Below are 19,667 nucleotides of genomic sequence, written 5' to 3'. Positions count from 1 at the left end.
GTTGTTGAATTCCTACTACTTTTCTTCTTATAATGTATTTTTTTATTTCTCAAAGTTGACTCTCTCCCTCCCCCCTCCCCCTGTTCTCCTTTAGTAAATTTCCCCCAAAGCAGTCTACTCTTACGCTCTACTTCTTTAGTTGTTTCAAGTTTCTCAATATACCATACTTCAAAAACTTTGTGTTTGTCTCTGCCCTTTTTTCTTTTGTTGCTGTTTTTGTTACTGCCCTCAAAACTATCCTTCCTTGTACCTGTTCTCTTTGAAATCTTTTCTTGCTGCTTTTCCTTTTGCTGCTGCATTCATTTACACAAAACCTCCTATATTTTGATTATTTCAGCAGGACTAACTGCTCAGTTATGTTATTGCCTCTTCCTAAACAGGTTTCTTCCCTTGATTTTCAGAGTGATGTTAGAAGTTCTTTCCAGATTTTACTTTATGTTTTACTTCTCCTTCCCTGCTAGGCAAAATGGGGGGGGCAGAAGAAGCAGAATATTATTAGTGTTTCCTTCTCTTTGACTTCTGAAATTTAAATGAGCAAAGCAGCTGTTCTGAGACTTTATTTCAATGTTAAGATAGTTACAAACCTGCTTGAGCAGAAAGAGGGAATCTTCTGTGTGCTAATTGACTAGAATTCCAGTTGAAATCAAAGACGACTGATCAGGCATAATTAGAATTTGGTATACCTATTTACTTATCTGACCTTCTTTGGGTCTGCTGTTAACAAAGAGCTCTACCTCCGTGCTTCTGCCAGACTTCTCTTAATCACTCCCTAAATGAAGGATTTCAGAAAATAAAATTTGAAGCATTTTTTGCCCCCTCCCCACCCGTTTTCTGCGCTTAATAAAGGAGTTAGTACACGTAGCTTCTGGGTTGTGAACTTTGAGGTCTTGTTTATACACCTTATTGAAAGCTTAATTTTAAGAAAAAAAAAAAAGGGAAGAGATTTAACACTTCCATTGACGAAAGGTAGCTTGGAGACTAAGGAAGTTCTTAATGGGAATCCATGGAGATGATGATAAAATTGTTCTAAGCAAAACCTACAGGACTGGTCTGCAAAAGCATTGCTCTTCTCTTTATTAATGAGGCATTGTTCAATGATGTCCTATACCAGCATTTTTTGTGATTGCAATTCTGCTAGTATTGATAAATTTGAACATAAGCATTCAAATTGGGGAAAAGGTTAGTTATAAATAATGGAAGGCACAGATATATGGGGGAAACCTAGACCAATAAAAATCTGTCATCTTTATTCAAATGAATGTATTTGACCTAAATATTCCTTAGGTGGAGTATTAAATAAGCTTGTTCATACCACACTTCAAGTCAGAAGGGGTAAACTGGATCCCTGCCTGGCTTTTTGCTTTAATGTCCTGTTCTGTACGTTTCACAAATACAGTGTGTATGATTATCTCAAAATTATGTAGATGTGGCACTTCAGGGCATGGTTTAGGAGATGTGGTGGTGTTGGGTTGACAGTTGGACTTGATGATCCTAGAGGTCTTTTCCAACATTAATGATTCTATGATTATACATTATTGGATTGGCATGCAGTTGTCATGAGGAGTATAGGTTGCTTTTCAGCATGTTTCTAATGTGACTTTTGGAAGCCAGGCAGTTTAAGGCAGGTTCGAGTGAGAGATATTGGGGGGATTTCACAGAATCACAGGTTGGAAGGGACCTCAGGGATCATCTAGTCCCACCTTTCTAGGAAGAGCAGAGTCTAGACAAGATGGCCCAGCACCCTGTCCAGACAACTCTTGAAAGTGTCCAGTGTGGCCGAGTCAACCACTTCCCTGGGAGATTATTCCAATGGTTGACTGTCCTCACTGTGAAAAATTCCCTTCTCGTGTCCAATCGGAATCTCCTCAAGAGCAACTTGTGTCCATTCCCCCTTGTCCTCTCCATGTGTCCTCTCAATCTTCTTTGTAGCAATCCCTTAAGTACTGGTACATGGTGATGAGATCCCCTCTAAGCCTCCTTTTCTCAAGGCTGAACAAACCCAGCTCTCCCAGCCTGTCCTCGTATGCCAGGCTTCCCAGTCCTTTGATCATCCTGGTGGCCCTTCTCTGGACCCCTTCCAGCCTGTCCACATCTTTTTTGTACAGCGGGGACCAGAACTGTACACAGTACTCCAGGTGTGGCCTGACAAGCACTGAGTAGAGTGGGATAACGACTTCTTTATCTCTGCTGGCGATGCCCTTCTTGATGCAACCCAGCATCCTGTTGGCCTTCTTGGCTGCAGCAGCAGTTTTGCTTGTTTTCATTGACGTTTTCATTGATGTTTTCTATAGCGGAGACATTTTTACCTGCTTTTTTATTTTTGGTGGGTTTTAATCTATAAAATACATAGTATGCTTATATAACCTTTTAAAATTTAATTACATTATTTTAAAGTAGAAAATACAAAATTCATTCCTCTGAATGTTTTTCACTGTTCACTCCTTTCCCCACACTAGGCTCGGGAATTACAAGCCAGAGTGCTTAAACGGATTCAAATAGAACAGCTGGATGCAGTTCCTGCACAGAAACAGTTAGCAGCTGAAATTTGTGCTGAGATTGCAAAACATTCTACAGCCCAGCGTAACTATGAAAAAGCAATTAAATTTTACAAAGAAGCTCTTGTTCACTGTGAAACCGATAACAAGGTCAGTTCTCCCTCTGACTATTTTGCATTTGTTTTTCCGTTCAGTTTTTGTATCTAGCAATACATTTTTCTAATTATCCACACTGTAGAAGTATGCTTGTAATTATTTCTACTTTATGATACACATAGAGCCTTGAACTTTCTCCCATTCATTGCTTATCATGATAGAATAGTGTACTGGCGATTTCTGTCTTTTACACGAACTCATGATTCAAGTGGTTGTCTGCATGTACTCTGCATTGTCCATTAGATCATATAGTGAGCCTGTCTTGATGTACCAGCTGAGGACATGTAAAGTGGCATGTTAGTAATGGAGATTGTTTTAATCTTCCTTGTTGCCTGTCCGCTAGAATAAAACTGCAAACTGATTTTTGGTTGGTTCAGACAATTTCTGTCTCTTCTGTATCTGTCTTAGCAGTTTTAGACTTACCTGGGCGTGATAGGGTTCTGGTTTTAGTCACAGAATGTTGATGATGTTGAGCAGTGATTATTGCACTGCATCTCTCTTCCCTGCGCTGTCTCTTTTCCACAAGTCTGCCTGTTGATAAATTTTGAGCTTATTTTTATCCCTGTCTTCCTCCTTCTCTTTTCACACCCCTGCACTTTAGAGATAAGAGTGGGAGACACAAAAGGCTAAGAAATTTATAATGAGCACCAAAAAGATCAACTTTAGAGTGTTTTTTGGTTTTTTGGGGGGTTTGGGGATTTTTTAGTTTAAAAATAAATGTAATTTTTGTCAAATTTCCATAATTTTCTAGCATAATTATGTTCTATATTTAGTTGTATGTGAAGGCTTCTTATTTTACTGCTGCCTATTGCATAGCTGTAAGATTCACCACCTGCTAAACTATCAGCGTCTCACCTGGTTTTAATACTTGAACTTGTGTGTTGCGGTTACAAGAATCTAGGCCCTTCCTAATGCTACAACTTCAGCATCTTTGAGACAGGCTTTCCTCAAGGCATCTGTAAGAACGATGAAAGAGAAGAAAAACAAATTGGGAGAGGAATAAAAACATCCTTAAAATTTTCAAAGGAGGGTGACTTCCCCACTCAATCGTTACGAGTGAGGAGACTGCCTGTCGTAGTACAGGTATAGTTGTGGCTTCTGTGGTAAGCCATCCCAGTAATTCAGTATCAAAGCCTTAATCTTTTTTGTCTTTCACACCAGTACTGAAATACCAGCATGGCATTTCCCTTTGAGTCTTGCTAAAATCGTACTATTGAGAGATTCCCGTTGTTACAAGATATGCTGTGCACTGACATTTGTACTGAGTATCTCCATTAGATGCACTTAGTGGAGAGTTTTGCTTTAATCATACTTCGCTAGCAACACAGGCATCTTGGAAAATCGAAGACTGAATTTCTGATTAAGAACTTGTTCCCTGCTTAGAGCACTGAAAGCAAAATACTTCTGGTTACCCACAACTAATATAAATGAGCATCTCACTCAGTTTCTACAGCTTCCGTAGATTTGAACTTGTTTTCTTCCCTTCATTTTTAAAAACATTGCTAGTAAAAGGTTGGAATTGAATTTTTTTAGGTTACAGAATATAAATTTGAGCTGTTAAATACCTGCCTATTTCTTGATGTCCTCACAGAGGTTACTTTCCTTAAAATTATATATGGAAGTATTGGAAGTTGCTTTGAAGCTATCTGTACTTTGTTTCATTAGAACAAAAACCACTTATATTCTAGCCAAAGTAACCCAAAATAGATTTCAAATGTTGCATTAAACAAATTATTTAGCTAAATATGAAGAGATGGCAGTCCATGTCATAAGGGTTTCAGGTTGTGTTGTTTTGTTTCATTTTTACATAGTTAAATCTGGTAGGTAATACCCTACCTCATTTCTCTGACCAGATAAGAGGCAATGCGGTTTCCAGACACAGACTTGAAGTGGATTACAGGCTGCATCAGGCACATCATTTCACAGTATCATTATTTTTTGGGCTAGGGTTGAAAATTTAGAGACCACTTCCAGTTACTAGAATCCAGTATAGAAGTCCAGTTTAACTGGCACTCTTCTCTGACATGCCCGAGGTGGGAAGTCTTTCTTGACTAGCAGACTGCTTTTTCAGTCTTCCACTGTGTTATGCACATAAGAATAGCGGCTTGAAGAAAGCTTTCATAATTAAAATTCATACATGCATGCTATCTTCATAGGTAACCACCTGCCTTTCTGTTTCAGAATTACATAATATATATTTGAATACGTAAATAACAGGAAGTAGGAAGAAAAGTTTAAATATTATGCAAGTAGCCTTCATATCCTGCAGACCATGGTCAAAACGCTATTTTGATTCAGAAGTGTATTTCACAAGTGTAACCAGAGAAGCAACTGCAATGTAACTATAAATGCCTCTTTTTAAAAAACAAAATCAAAACATTGTTTAAAATCAACCAGGAGTGATATTGCTTACTGTTTGTATACTGCGAATTTTACTTTGTGATTGGTTTAACTCCTGTTTGTTTCAATGGGAACTTGATTAAATCTGTAGTAACTCTTGTGTTTATAAACTTTTCTGTGGCATTTTATTCAGAATAGTTTATGGTGGAACTTCAGCCTTAAGGATACGTGGTTGTGTACATTTCAGTTTGTTAATACTTGTTCTGCAATTGCTTCTCAGAAATGGATACACACACAGTCTTAATGTGGTAGGTTTGTAAATGCCAATAAGAAAACTGTTTCTGCTGGAATTGCTTTTACTCCAAAACTAATTGGTAAATGTTAATGAGGTATTTGCTTCTGTCACTGAAGTTAAAACTATTTGTGTGTGTTTTTTTTTTTCCAAGAAAATTACTCTTACCAAAATACTGTAGTTTTCAGGGCAGTACTGTGTGAGTGGCTGTTTTCGATATACCTCCAGAATATCCCTCTGTTTTAAAGGTGAGGGAATGAAAATGAATTAAATTACTTGACCAAGAGCCTATAGGAAACAACACAGAAAGCGCTGTCTTTAGGAGAGAAATAATTTTTTTCCTGAGGCTCTAAAATCTCAGGTTAATACTCATAGAACTGAACCAGCTTTCTTTAATCTTTGAATTGCATATAGTTAAATACTTTAATCTACAGGCAATGTTGGAACTTGCACGTTTGTATCTCGCACAAGATGATACTGATGCCTGTCAGCATCAGTGTTCCTTACTACTGAAGAATGACCAAGATAATGAAGCAGCAACAATGGTATGTGCTATTATACTAATTCTGTATCAGAAGTTTTTTGAGGTTTGTGTGTGCAATGTGATGGATCCATAAAATACTACTTTTAAGAAAGCCTACAGTTTCTGATTTAAAAAAACACATGAAAAAAATCTATTGCAACGAAATGTTTGTTGCTTCATGCTGGATAATGATTCAATATGACATTGCTAACAGTCATAGCCTTTGTTTCATCTCAGTGGAGAAATGAGTCTTTAAAAGTACTAGTAGAGGAAAAACACTAGTTGTAAGATTGACTAAAGCATGGCTTAGTGCATGTTCTGTTAACAGATGACTAGGGAGAAGTTATTTTTCCAGCACAGTAATATTAAAGCAAGTGTCTAAAAAATCTTCCAGAAGAAAAGAACTGTGTACTTAAGGTGGTCTTACATCATCAAGCAATCACAGTTAATCATATCCCTACCTAACCATTTTTAATCACGGCTACAGATTCCCTGTACAGGATTTGTATGCTTGGCTTAAAAGACAGCTCAATAGACTGAACAACTTTTGCTTTAACACATTAGCAGCAATATGATTTTAAGATGAGAATAAGTTATTTTCTCACAGCAGTCAAGCATCTGGAATTTTTCCTAGTATAGCGCAAGGGCAGGGTTAATAGCACTCTTAATATATGTTATTAAATCTACTCTTTTATTAGCTACCTCTCAGTGGAGAGAAACTGGAATGAAATAACTTGTTTTACTTCCACTGCTGAAGTGGGCTATCATCTTTATTTTTCCCTAACTTTGAACTAACTTTGTTTTCCTATGTGCTTAATCTGCATTTATGGGAAATAAAATTAGTAGTAAAGCTATACAAGTAAAACCAAACATATTTGAAAGGTACATCAAAGTGGTTTATTCTCTTTTAATTTCTACTTTAAGTGAAAAAGCAAGATATGAACCTGTACCTGCTCATATTATCCTGTGTGTCTGTATATATAGAGTGTTTATTTTTCAGAGAGTAATGAAAAATCCAGCCAGGTTAATTCTTGTGCAATTCTTGCTGCATTTTAAAGCTATGGTTTCAGTTTCACACGTCAAAGAACTAGAGTTAATTATAAACACAGTTTATAATATTTCATTTTGTTTTCTCTAAATTGGTCTATTTTGTAGATGATGGCTGATCTCATGTTCAGGAAGCAAGATTATGAACAAGCTGTCTTTCATTTCCAGCAGCTCCTAGAACGCAAGCCAGGTGAATATTCAGCAGTGATATTCTTAATTCTTTCTGATATGTAGCTCTAATAAGAAAGAGGGATAAATACCTAAAAACAGTTTGTATGGTTAAAAAGTGGGCTATTTATAATGTAATGGATACTAAAAACAAAGACCACTACTGTATATAAAAACATAAGGTTATTGTACAGGAAGTTGTGAAAATAATTTCTCATAGTTAAAGTTTTGCAATTTAGTTTACAATCTAATGTGCATTGTTTACCCCAAGCTGAATATAGCTAGTGTTTTATTTACTTGTAACTGTAAAGCACTTTCTCTTGTGTTTTAAGTTATCAAGTGCATGAACAGAAAGCTAGCATTTTATTTCAAGATTAATAAAGGAAACTTGTCTCAGAGAGGAATAAGTTTCTTTTAGCAATTTGGAAATTATGTCCAGAGAGAAAACTACTCAAATCTATTAAAATAATGCTATAATGAATGTAAAGCTTTCTAGTGGATTTTGTGAAAGAAGTTGTGAGAGTGCAGTAAATGTTTCTGTTTGAATGCTTTTGGAAGTGGGTTCAACTATACTTATCTTTATACAGGGGTGGTTTTTTTTTTTTTAGAAGTATTGCAAGCATCACTTGACATCTTCATATCTGTGGTTGCTATGTAATATGCCTTAGGTATTACACCATGTATAATTTTTGTATGTGAAAAAACAAGGTAGGCTATTTATTTTTTTAAGTTATTTGTACAGCAAATAACTAAAATTACAATATCCTAATTATTTTTATATTTAGATAACTATGCAACCCTCTCAAGATTAATTGATCTATTAAGAAGAGCTGGGAAGCTAGAAGAAGTCCCAAGATTTCTTTTAATGGCTGAAAAACATTCTTCCAGAGCAAAGCTTGAACCTGGCTTTCACTACTGCAAAGGACTGTATCTTTGGTACTTGCAAATATAATAGGATAATGTTTATTTGATTATGTAGTACATATTTAAATTTATTGTCCTCCATTGCCATATAAAGGTGCTACTTAGTGTGATAGGTAATATAGCACTACTTTTCCTAATTACTTAAGGTGCTAGGACTTCAGGAAAAGTCTCCTTTTCTCTTCCTAAGTGCTTTCAAGTGAATTTCTCGTGAAAATTAAGCTATTTTTTCTCTCTCAAATACATGTTTCATATTTCTTGCTTGTTAAAAGGTATATTCTTGCTGGTTCAATAATATAATATTACTTATTTTCAAACTGTAGAATTTATCAGACTGTTTTTAGTCTGCAAAAACAAGTTTCTTGCAGTAGTATGCATGCTGTTCAAACCTTGCATTATCAGTGTGTGCAAGTGTGTCATGTTTTTTAAATGTTTAGGTTTCTTCTTGGGATTTGAGTGGGATTTGGGGCAGCAAATTTTACTTGCCCAGCTTTAAATATTTTAACTATCTGCCTAGGTATACAGGTGAACCAAATGATGCACTCCGGCATTTTAATAAAGCTCGAAAGGACAGTGACTGGGGACAGAATGCAGTCTACAACATGATTGAAATTTGTTTGAACCCAGATAATGAAACTGTGGGTGGTGAAGTCTTTGAAAATCTGGACGCTGACATAGGGTAAGTGAATGAAATAAATATTGCTTGGGTTCTTCTGTCATCCCCTTCCTCTGCTGCCCCTTAATACTGTGCCTTAATTTGTATTGCCAGAAGTTTAAGCTCATCTAATGCTTTGAATATTCTACTTACTATGTTGTGAGAGGCCATCCTAGACTGTATGAGTCAGTTCCAAGCAGCAAATGTAGAAGATTTTATCTGGAATATTGGTCAGTTGCAGTGTTAAAAACAGCTTGTTAGGTTGGAGCTGCTGTTGTTACAGAAGAGAATCAATGTAGAATGCCTCGATAACATTACTGTCATGTACAAAATGGCATGTCTTCAGCATGGAATCCATACTAACTCATAATTCACTTGGTGTATGTTAAAAAAAATAAGCTTTTACAAACACTTTCTTCCTGGTAACAGTAATTCAACAGAGAAGCAGGAATCTGTGCAGTTGGCTGTAAGAACAGCAGAAAATCTTCTGAAGGAGCTCAAGCCTCAGACCATTCAGGGTCACATTCAACTGCGGATCATGGAAAACTATTGTCTCATGGCAACCAAACAAAAATCAAGTGTTGAACAAGCACTGAACACTTTCACTGAAATAGTAGTGGCTGAGGTTAGTAACCTGTCTCACTTCCTCAGTCTTCTTTCACACTTTTTTTTTAACTTGTCTTGCAGTTTACATTCAGAAATAGTGGCATGTGTTAGTGCTATTAGTTCTAAGGATTGTTTTGGATTTGGCTTTTTCCCCCGTTAAAGAACATTATATAAAATTTGAAAAAAACCCATGCTGAAATAACATCTTTTAAGAGTTTTGAGTTGGATTGCAAATGTATAACTCAACTATATGCTAATATTGCCAGTTACTGAAATGTGAATAGACTATTTGGTTTGAGTTGCTGGGTTTGTTTTTTAATTCCCAGTCTTGCTAGCAAGTATCTGATGATATAAGTCTATACTGTATCTCATTCTGTAAGAAAAAACGATTAAATATGAGCTTCCTTCATGTACTTAACGGCAAATTGACAGAATTTAGATTCCAGGACAAGATCTGCATCTGCTTAAAATTCATCCTTATGATGGAAATCTTCATTATTTTATAGCTACTTTTAGTCAGTAGCTTAGGACTAATAACAGATAATCTTGTTACCAGCACCTTTCAACGGATTTTATTTAAGCATGTGTAGATGCATTTAGTCCATCAGAATGCCAAGAAATACTCAAGTTACTACTTCCCATTGACTATGTGCTACACTGCTCCTTGACTGAGCCGAGTATACTCATGCTTATCTTGTGTGTAAGGCAGTTCTGAGAATCACAAGGTGTGCCTCTGCCTCCAGTACTGGCTTCCCAGTCCTGCTCAGAATTGATCTGAGGTCCTGTGAATATTGAATTTTTTCACATGGTGACACAGCTCCAGCAGGAAGAATGCTCCAGTCTTTTTAGACTTCTCTGCAGGGTTGCGTAAAATATAAAGTTTTAATCTCTTCTATCCAAGAGAACTGAGTCAATTCCCTCTTTGGGTAACTTCTGGGTAAGTGCTCTTGCCTTGGCTATTATAGGCAGAAGTAGTCACCCCTCCTGAGCTCCATTTTGAAAGACTGTAGCAGGACAGAAGGTTAAAGTGCCTGAGGTTATTGATCCCTCCTAGTCGTGACTATTGAAGGAGAGGGGGGATGAGCTGAACATTATGTGGAAGAGGGGCTTTTGGTGGGGGCATATTTTTAACCCACCGTGGCAAGCATATTTACAGCACAACCGTACAAAGAGGCATAGAGGCATAATGCCAATAGTGAGCCAGGAACACTGAGAGGGAGAAAGAAGCTTTTAAGTTAGATGCTGATAGAATTACTCTCTGCATTTAGGAAGCAGTTTTGGGATGTGAGCCCCATTCTCATCTATACTCTGTGCTAATAAAGGCAGGATTTAAAAAATCACGGTTGCTCTTGCACTTCTTGCTGCTTGCTTGAGGCTGTTGCATGAAATGGTGGCTTTTAAGAATCCTGTTTGTAATACATAGCTTTTGGATACAGGCAGTTTAGACTTATATTTTTAGGAGCTGTACACCTAATAATAGGACATTTGACAGGCACTTCTAAAGTAGAAAAAACCACTTGTATTGTAACTTCAAGTGAGTTCAGTTTGTATCCGAAGTATTTAGTTGTGCATCAAAAGGATAGATCTTAGTGGTATCAGAAAGTGTCTTATTGAGATGAAATATCTGCAGATGCTTTCAACGCTGCCTTAGCCTGAAGAAGAATGTTTCGAGCCCAAGCTTATAATCAACCTCTTAAATGTTTAACATAGTGTTTGTCATGATTAGTCTTACAGAAATTATCATATCACTAGATGGAAAGCATATTTGTAAGATTGGGAGTTCTATATTTATTTTCTGAGATTTAGCTTTTGGTTTAGTTTTCAGATAACTGGTGAAAGTCTTAATTAAGAAAAAAAAAATTAAAAAGTTAAAAGCAAAATAAAAAGCACTAAGCAGTCACTATGCTTTTTACTCCAGAAGGATCATATACCAGCACTTTTGGGGATGGCCACAGCCTACATGATCTTGAAACAGACTCCACGAGCCAGAAATCAGTTAAAACGGATTTCAAAAATGAGCTGGAATCCCATTGATGCAGAGGAGTTTGAAAAGAGTTGGCTTCTGCTTGCAGATATATATATTCAATCTGCAAAATACGACATGGCAGGTGAATTATTGAAAAGATGCCTTCGTCATAACAGGGTGAGTGGCTGCATGTTAAAAGTAACCTTAGTAACCTTCCATTTTAATTTGTCTAAATGTTTATTTTTCCTCTAAAACATGATTTTGAAATGTATTTCCGATTGCCTGATGTTTTACTTGTTTTGTTCTGCTTCTCCTTAATAAGCCAGGAAACCAGAAACTTTACACTGGAGGGTAATAAACAAACCTGTGAATGCTGCTTAGTAATTTTTATTCATATTATAGAATAAGTTATGCAAGTTTTAGATGTGGTGACACTAGAAGCTTAAGGTGTTTATGGAATGTCAGAGATGCATTTTACTGAGTCTCCCAAACCTGATGAAGATGTAGCCATATAAATTTTGGAGACTTGCTGCATTTATTAAGCGATGTTACCTTCGTATCTTAAAACACGTTTTTAAACATTTATGTTCATAAGCCTGCTACTATACAGGATTTTCTTTTTTAATGCTAATGTTAATCCTCTGCTATGAAGATACTGTCTGGTAGATCGTCTGGGGACAAGCTCTCATGTTTTTACCTCAGGTTTTCTGAGTGGGCAAACTGCTCAATACTCTGCTTTGACTATGGTTAGGCACAGATCTTGGCTCTTGTGCATATTTTTCCTCTTGTCCCTGTTTGCTGATCACATTTTTCCATCTGTATGCTTCACTTTCCTTCAGACGAGGCACATCCAGTAGGCTAGTCTTCCATAGACATTGTGCTGCAGGTTCAGGATACTGTTTGTAGTGCACATATCTGGTTTAGAAAAGGACTGCTGTATATTTCTTTTTCTGAATTCATCAGTGTAGAAGGTAAGGTTCATTATTCAGTCACACTTATGCAACATCCTTGAGAGGTAGACTTTTCTTGAACTTGGACTCTTTTTATTTCTAAATATAAAATTAAGAGGCAGCTACAATAATTCTTGGTGTAATGGTATTATCTACTGCAGACATTCGTCTTAAAATAGGATGTACTCAATTTCATTTTCTACAGAAAATGAGTTTGAATTAGTTCAGAAAAAATTCTAACTTAAGGTGAGTTACACGCTTGTCCAGATGGCCAAGGGAAGTTGCAAAATCCATATCACTGGAGTATAAACATGAGTCATCTCCCAAAGTAAGACATATCTTGAAATAGATGGCCTATTGAGCAGGTATATACCACAAATGACACCTCATTGCAGAAATTCCCAAGCAGCTCTAAAAACATAGCCTACATTAGCCTGCTGAGTACTTTGTTTTCTTCTAAAAAGTTTGAGACCCAGCTCTGCTTGATAAGAAAAAGGATGGCAAATTGGATGTCTATAACTCCTGTTCCTTAACAAAACAGCATATTAAAGATACTAACTTTTCTCCAAGTTGCATGCAAAGGAGCTAAGCTGGAATTGTACTTGTACAAATAGATTTTGAATATTTTAGATCTTAAAATATCTTGTTAATTCACAAGACAATATTTTGCATGGTATCCTCCTATTTGGAAGATTTGATTAGGTTGACAAAACATATTATTGTGATAAATTAGGATAGTTTTTATCAGTCAGAATTGAATGATGTGGATCTGTATATATAATTTCAGTAAATATGTTGAGTGAAAACTTCGTAAAAGCCTAGTATGTTGTAATACGAGTTTGGTTAGTAAAGTCCCAGTGAGCAGATTGTTTTTATGAAATTGGGGTTTCTTACTGATTACTCTTCTTGATTTTTGAACTTTTTATCATAAATGAGAGGGGAAGTAAATGTTTATCCTCAACTTCTAGGCATTCCCTATCGGTAGATTTTGGAAGCCTAATTGGAAATAGTGACGTTAAAGATGGAATGTAATTTATGTATCAGCATTTCTTTGCTCTGCCTTTGTAAACAAGGTGCACATTTTCAGTAAAGCTTCATTTTTCCTTTGAAAACATTTGACCTATTGACAGCATGATAATATAAGCTGATCACAGTAAGGCAGTACGGTAGTTAGTTTTGCCTGTTTTCAGGGGGTAGAGTGGGGAGGTTCTGCTTAATTCATACAGAAATCTTTTATTTCTTACATAACTGTATCTTTTATAATAACTTCTATTACAGAGTTAAATTGATTTATATGTATGTGAAACATGAGCAAAGCTAGTATTTTCATCTAGTGCTCAATATTTTTTGGAACATGTTTTTCAGACGCTTGTAGCTTGCCACTTGGAGTTATACAAAATGAAATATTTAATGGTTGGTGTTTTCTTAAAGATATTTGTGTCTGTCTTTAGCTTTAAGTGGAAAATTATAACACAAAACAGTTTCCAAAAATAAGGCTATGAAAATACCTTTTCAAGGAGAAGTGAAACAAGCAATATTTGTGAAAGATACCACACTTTCCAGCAGGACTTCAAATGTGGCTGCTGTAGGGTTATTAACTGAAAGAGGTATCAACACGGTTCCTGGAGGCTCTAAACGTTTTTGAAGGAGTAGTTGCAGTGTCCTATGTGATGAACTCTATACTTGACTTGGAATAGCTTAGGAAGTCACTTATATGCAGAATTCCATATAACTGATTTGTATTACAGATGTTTTAAATCAAAACTATCTTGTAATCAAAGTTAGTACAAGTATCACTTATGTTTTCCAGTTGTACAGATTTGAAGTGTTTAAGCAATTAATCTATCAGTATTATTATATGTAAGCTTACCTAAATAACATCTTGAATTAATATTTATATTTTGCAGTCATGCTGCAAGGCTTATGAATATATGGGATACATAATGGAAAAAGAACAAGCTTATAAGGATGCAGCAATAAATTATGAGATGGCCTGGAAGTACGGAAACCAAGCGAATCCAACAATAGGCATGTATATATAACCTATATGTATGACTTCAGGCACTACAGTAGGAATGAAACAGCTACCCTTTACTGGAAAGACTGCTTTTAATTTTCCATAGAGACAGAGTATCACTGGTTTTCCTCACATAAAAACCACAGATGTTTAAAGGTGTACTTAACAGTCACTTGGAAAGCCCCCGTGGCAAGAGGTAGCAGCTTTATGGTACTTCAGAAGTTCCTGCTTACTGTTTTAGTACAAGGTTTGGTCTGAAACCAGTTTTAGTTTGTTCCTTGTGAACAACTTTCTTTGAGTGCAGCATTAATTTTTAATAATGTATTTATAGTAATGCAGTATGTACTGTCTATAGTAGAGAACCTTTTATAATACCCAATATATATCTGATGGTGGCAGATCATTGATTTAATTATGTCATTTTGATAATCAGACAAATTATTTATATGGATAAGGTTTTATGTACATGAGTAAGGATTTTAAAAAAATATTTAAATGTCTTTAAATGTATCTGGTTTAAAACACATGTTTAACTGAAAACTTGGGATACTATTCAAGTCCCAGTTCGGATGTTTAATTGAAGTCTACACTAAACTGTTACATTTTTAGACTATTTTAATGTAGGAAACCCTTTCTGAAATGGACGCATAAGATAAAATGCCCTTTCTTAGAGAACCCCTAGATACTGTCTCTAGGTTCCAAGGCTCGTGGTTCATACAAATGCTGTTCCAGGTTCTGGGCTATGCTTATGGCCCCTCAAAACTACAGAATTCTTGCAGTCTTTAATCTGTGGTCTTTTTTTTGTGTCCTAGGTTCTTTTAGTGTTAGGGAGAGAGAGCCTTTGGCATCAACTGAAAAAAAGAGTGTTTTTTAAACAAGATTGTAACTGTTATGTGTATGAACTGCCATACATTTTGTTTCTTAACTGTAACGACTGGATACTGCAATAGTTTGGTTCATTATTTTATCTGATATGATCTGTAGATTAAGTAGTGTTCTGTTAATGACACTAAAGTTTTTGTGGATTAGTTCCTTCTTTTGTATAAAACACAGTTAAAGATATAAAAATGCACATGCATGGATGGATTGCCAAAACTAGATGTTACCCTATGTACTGTGAGTCAAAAAATTAGGAGGGTCAAAGCAGAAGGAAGACTCAGATGACAAACAGAAATAAAAATGACTGATGGCAATCTGACTTAGGTTATATGGGAAAATCTCCAGATACCTAAGTATGAGTTTGAATGCAGTAATTTTATTAGTTGTTCCTGCTCCGGTAGACTTGACCCATGAATGTCTTGGCTAAGATATTCCAGTTGTTGATCAAATAAAATGTATTAGAAAGAAGAAGTTTTAATAGTAAAAAGGTGTGATTTCTTGAGTTTGTAGAGAACATAGATCAAGACTCTTCTTTCGCTATTCTGTAAACTCTAGAGGGTAGGAATTTAACAAATTAAAAAATCACTTAGTGTCTAGACAGGAGAATGCCTTAATGAAATTAAACTATGGAACAATCTTGCATACCAAAAGTGAGAGTAGGTATTGAAGGTACTGTGTGCACATTGTTTTCTAGTTTTGCATACAGCATTGTGAGAATTGTCATGCATTAAGACTAAAATGGTTAAAGCAGCACAAACTACATCTGGCAAGTAAAACTGTATAAACTGCTATCAGAACCCTTGTACTCATTTCACAGACTCACAGAATGGTAGGGGTTGGAAGGGACCTCTGGAGATCATCTTGTCCAACCCTCCTGCTTGAGCAGGGACACAGGAAGGTTCACAGACCGGTTTTGAATGTCTCCAGGGAAGGAGACTCCACAGCCTCCCTGGGCAGCCTGTGCCACTGCTCTGGCACCCTCACAGGAAAGAAGTTTTTCCTCATGTTTAGCTGGAACCTCCTGTGTTCCAATTTGTGCCCGTTGCCCCTTGTCCTGTCATTGGGCACTACTGAAAAGAGCCTAGTCCCATCGTCCTGATACCCACCCTTTAGATATTTATAGATATTGATGAAATCCTCCCTCAGTCTTCTCTTCTCTAGGCTGAACAAACCCAAGCCTCCCAGCCTTTCCTCATAAGGGAGATACTCCAGTCCCCTGATCATCTTGGTAGCTCTCTGCTGGACTTTCTCAAGCAGTTTCATGTCCTTCTTAAACTGGGGGGCCCAAAACTAGACATGGTACTCCAAATGTGGTCTCACTAGAGTAGAGTAGAGGGGGAGGATAACCTCTCTTGATTTGCTGGCCACAGTCTGTCTAATGCACCCCAGGATACCATTGGCCTTCTTGGCCACAAGGGCACGTTGTTGGCTCATGTTGCTAATGAGGATACGTTCATTTATGAAATTTAAAATACCAAATTTTGGAAATTGCATGCTTATAACCTTTTTTCCTCAGTCCTGATCTCTGTCAAGGCTGATATACTTGAGGTATACCTCTTATGTTGAAAGTATCAGCCTGGCATGTTGCTATGCGACTTAACTATACCATGTGACTTTTTTTATCAGAGGTCTGGTGACAGTGGAACAGAATAACATTTTGATTTCAGAGTTTGTTATTGCTATCCTGATTTTTTTTTTTTTTCTTTTGTCCTTTAATAATGGAATTGCCCTTACAGAGGGATAGTGTATTGTAGGTCACAGTGAGCAACTCTGTGGGGTACCATAGTAATTGAAAGAGAGCAACCATTATGTATTCTCTGTAGTAGCACATGCTTTCCAGAATAATGTCTCCTTCTGATTCAAACATAGCTATCAGTGTGTAAAGGACTTTTGTTTACTACTTGAAGTGACTTTCAGCAGAAATTTTGATCTCTACAGGCTTGGATGAGAGAATACTAGAAAACAAACATACTCACTTTAGAAACATGCAGTGACCAAAATTAATTTGAATGTGATATTTTCATTATTTGATACAGGAACTGAAATTGTCACCTTTTTTCCCCTTCTACTTACAGGATACAAGCTGGCTTTCAATTACCTGAAAGGAAAGAGATATGTTGATGCAATCGATGTTTGTCATAAGGTAGAATTTGTATATGTACTTAATACTGTCTACTGTAGCAATGTTCTTTTACATAATGATTCAGTTTTTGTTGAGTTTAGATTTCAAAAATATACAGCTTGATGTCAGAAAGATGCCCTATTTAATAATTTTGATTAAATTAAATATCCTCTACATAATCTGCTTTATCCTGAGCTCCCTGGCCACCAGGTAAATAAGAGATAAAGTGACTGGCTGTCATATGTGAAAGCATATTCAAATGGCAGCACCTTCTTTTGGCCCTGTGGTTGCAACTGATAAATCCATGCAGAAGTATTGCTGAAGAAGTTAATCAAATGTTAATATCAGAAGACACTGTTAGACAGTAACTGCCAGTATTATGTTTGTATGGTCCAAACATAAATAGAGCAGGTGCAGAATAAGAGGAAGGGCTACCATCACAGAAGCAGAGTGAACATTATGAATTAATAATTATTAGTATTAATAATTAAATTAATTATATTTGCCCTTTTGTCAGAGGAATAAAGACAACTAGAAAGAAAAACTAAATAGAAGGATAAGGGAGAGGGAAGGAATTGAAGGTCAAGAAGATGAAGTGGGTAGAGTATAGTAAGAAAGACCCTGAGGAGTGAAAACATAAGAGCAGTTTATCATTGTAGAGAAAGTGTACTTAAAACCTTGGAAATGTCTCCAGAGGTTACTCTTCTGAATGCAGGCATTTCAAGCCACACAGAGGCTTTAGCCCTTGACCCCTGTGTCTTTAGCACCAAGGCAACAGGGCAGGATGAAGGGGGAGCAAGGTGTCTGATAAAGCTATTCTTGACCTCCATACATGGTAGCCTCTAGCCACAGTTAAATATTTATGCGTTCTTAAAACAAACTTGTCATGTTGTTATTTTAGTTTTAGAATGTGTAAGCTCAGTGATGAGGGGGATAACCAAGTATTCTTTCCTTTTAGAGACAGAGCTTTTTTGAGTTGTTTTGTCTTTTGGCAGGTCCTTGAAGCACATCCAAACTATCCAAAGATCAGAAAGGAAATACTTGACAAGGCTCGTGCGTCACTAAGAACATGAATTTCTTTTTTATGGCTCATGAACTTTTTTTTTAATCTGACTTTGGAAACTATGAATGAAATACTGCAGTGACAGAGACCATAACAGCACAAAAGTATTATGAATATGATTAACTTAATTATACTAGAGATCTGGATAATTTTCAAGAAAAATCTGTAGCCCTGAAACAAATTGTATTTATTCTTATTCTGGAGAGAGTACTGCTTAGATGTGTGCTATGTAAAGTGTCATCCAGCATCATAAAAAAATGTCATCAGCATTATAAAAAAAGTTTTAAAGCATATAACTCAGTATTCTGTTTCGTCCATTTGAAATATCACTCAAAACAGCAGCCTATCCTATCTAGTGCAGGTGCATTGTTAAGAGGATGGATTTCCGTTCATGTAAACCATTTATTCATAATTACAGTGTAACTTTTATTACTGCAGGTGTATTTCTAAAGTATGTTTTTTATTTTTACATATATTACAAGCATGCTTTATTTTTTGTCTTAAAAAAAAGCTATATAAGTGGTTCTCAATGAAACTTAGATTTTAAATGAAAATCTAATATTTAAAATTAAGACCTTATGTAAATATTCAGTAAAGTCTTTCATAGCTCATGCAAGGCTTACACAGAATTTATTGTCTACTCATGCTGTCTGTTATCCGCCTGTCAGACTTCCATGCAGAGAAATGTTTGACATCTTTAACTTGGAGTGTTTCATCTTCCAACATTGCATATGTAGACGGTATGGTTATATGTGCAGAGGTTAGCACTCATTTTGTTTAATCCATATAAAACACCTTTCTGGAGAAATAGTTTTGATTACAGGGGATTATGATCTTGTCTCCCATAAAGAACGTACCTGGGGATCTTTAAGGGAGCAATAGCATGTCGTAAATGAATGAGGAAGAAGGATTGGATTTTGGGGTTGTTTTTTTTTTTTAGTGATGCAGAATTTTTGAAAAAACAAATGCCTAACAAAAAACACTGTTACACTGCTGTATTTGGTTTTCAGTCAGCACTTGATGTTGTTTGTATTTGACTAGAAAAGTAATGTGTTGGCATGAAAAGAGAATTCTTAATACTAGTGATTCAGTTCCTTAAAATAACCAATTTCTGTTTCCTCCCTAGGTAATTTTAGGTTTTCATGTTGACGTTGTATGAGGTTGCTTTCATTTGATTTTTGTGTTTCCTTTTTACAACAACTGAATGTTAAGGCTACAAAAGGGAGCCTGTTTACAATCATATCTAATCTTGCTTATCTATAACTGGGTACTGTATAACTGGTAACTTTATAGCCTTGTTTCCTAAACAGATTGACCTGCGTCACTTACACACTGTTGCTACCTACTGGTGGTTTCCAGGCTCTGCATTCCAATAATTTTTGAGCCATTGGTCAGCTAAACTAAAATTAATAGGTGTGTCTCAGGACTATAACGCTTCTACAAGATTTGTGTGAATATTAGAATTGA

General features: G+C 36.1%; 1 protein-coding gene across 1 annotated transcript in view; it reads left to right on the top strand.

The window, feature by feature from the left end:
* The window catches only part of TTC21B (tetratricopeptide repeat domain 21B), a 42,300-nt gene extending 23,489 nt beyond the window's left edge, over positions 1 to 18,811 (top strand). Inside the window, 10 exon segments of the mRNA XM_075093343.1 lie at positions 2,457 to 2,645; positions 5,718 to 5,828; positions 6,962 to 7,043; positions 7,807 to 7,957; positions 8,460 to 8,621; positions 9,027 to 9,222; positions 11,122 to 11,346; positions 14,027 to 14,147; positions 17,091 to 17,158; positions 18,133 to 18,811. Coding sequence (XP_074949444.1) covers positions 2,457 to 2,645; positions 5,718 to 5,828; positions 6,962 to 7,043; positions 7,807 to 7,957; positions 8,460 to 8,621; positions 9,027 to 9,222; positions 11,122 to 11,346; positions 14,027 to 14,147; positions 17,091 to 17,158; positions 18,133 to 18,210 — 1,383 coding nt within the window. The 3' untranslated portion in view covers positions 18,211 to 18,811.
* The last annotated feature ends 856 nt before the right edge of the window (positions 18,812 to 19,667 follow it).

The sequence above is a fragment of the Phalacrocorax aristotelis genome, chromosome 5, assembly GCF_949628215.1.
Source record: "Phalacrocorax aristotelis chromosome 5, bGulAri2.1, whole genome shotgun sequence".
NCBI classification, from domain to species: domain Eukaryota; kingdom Metazoa; phylum Chordata; class Aves; order Suliformes; family Phalacrocoracidae; genus Phalacrocorax; species Phalacrocorax aristotelis.
This window is presented reverse-complemented; position numbering and strand designations above follow the sequence as displayed.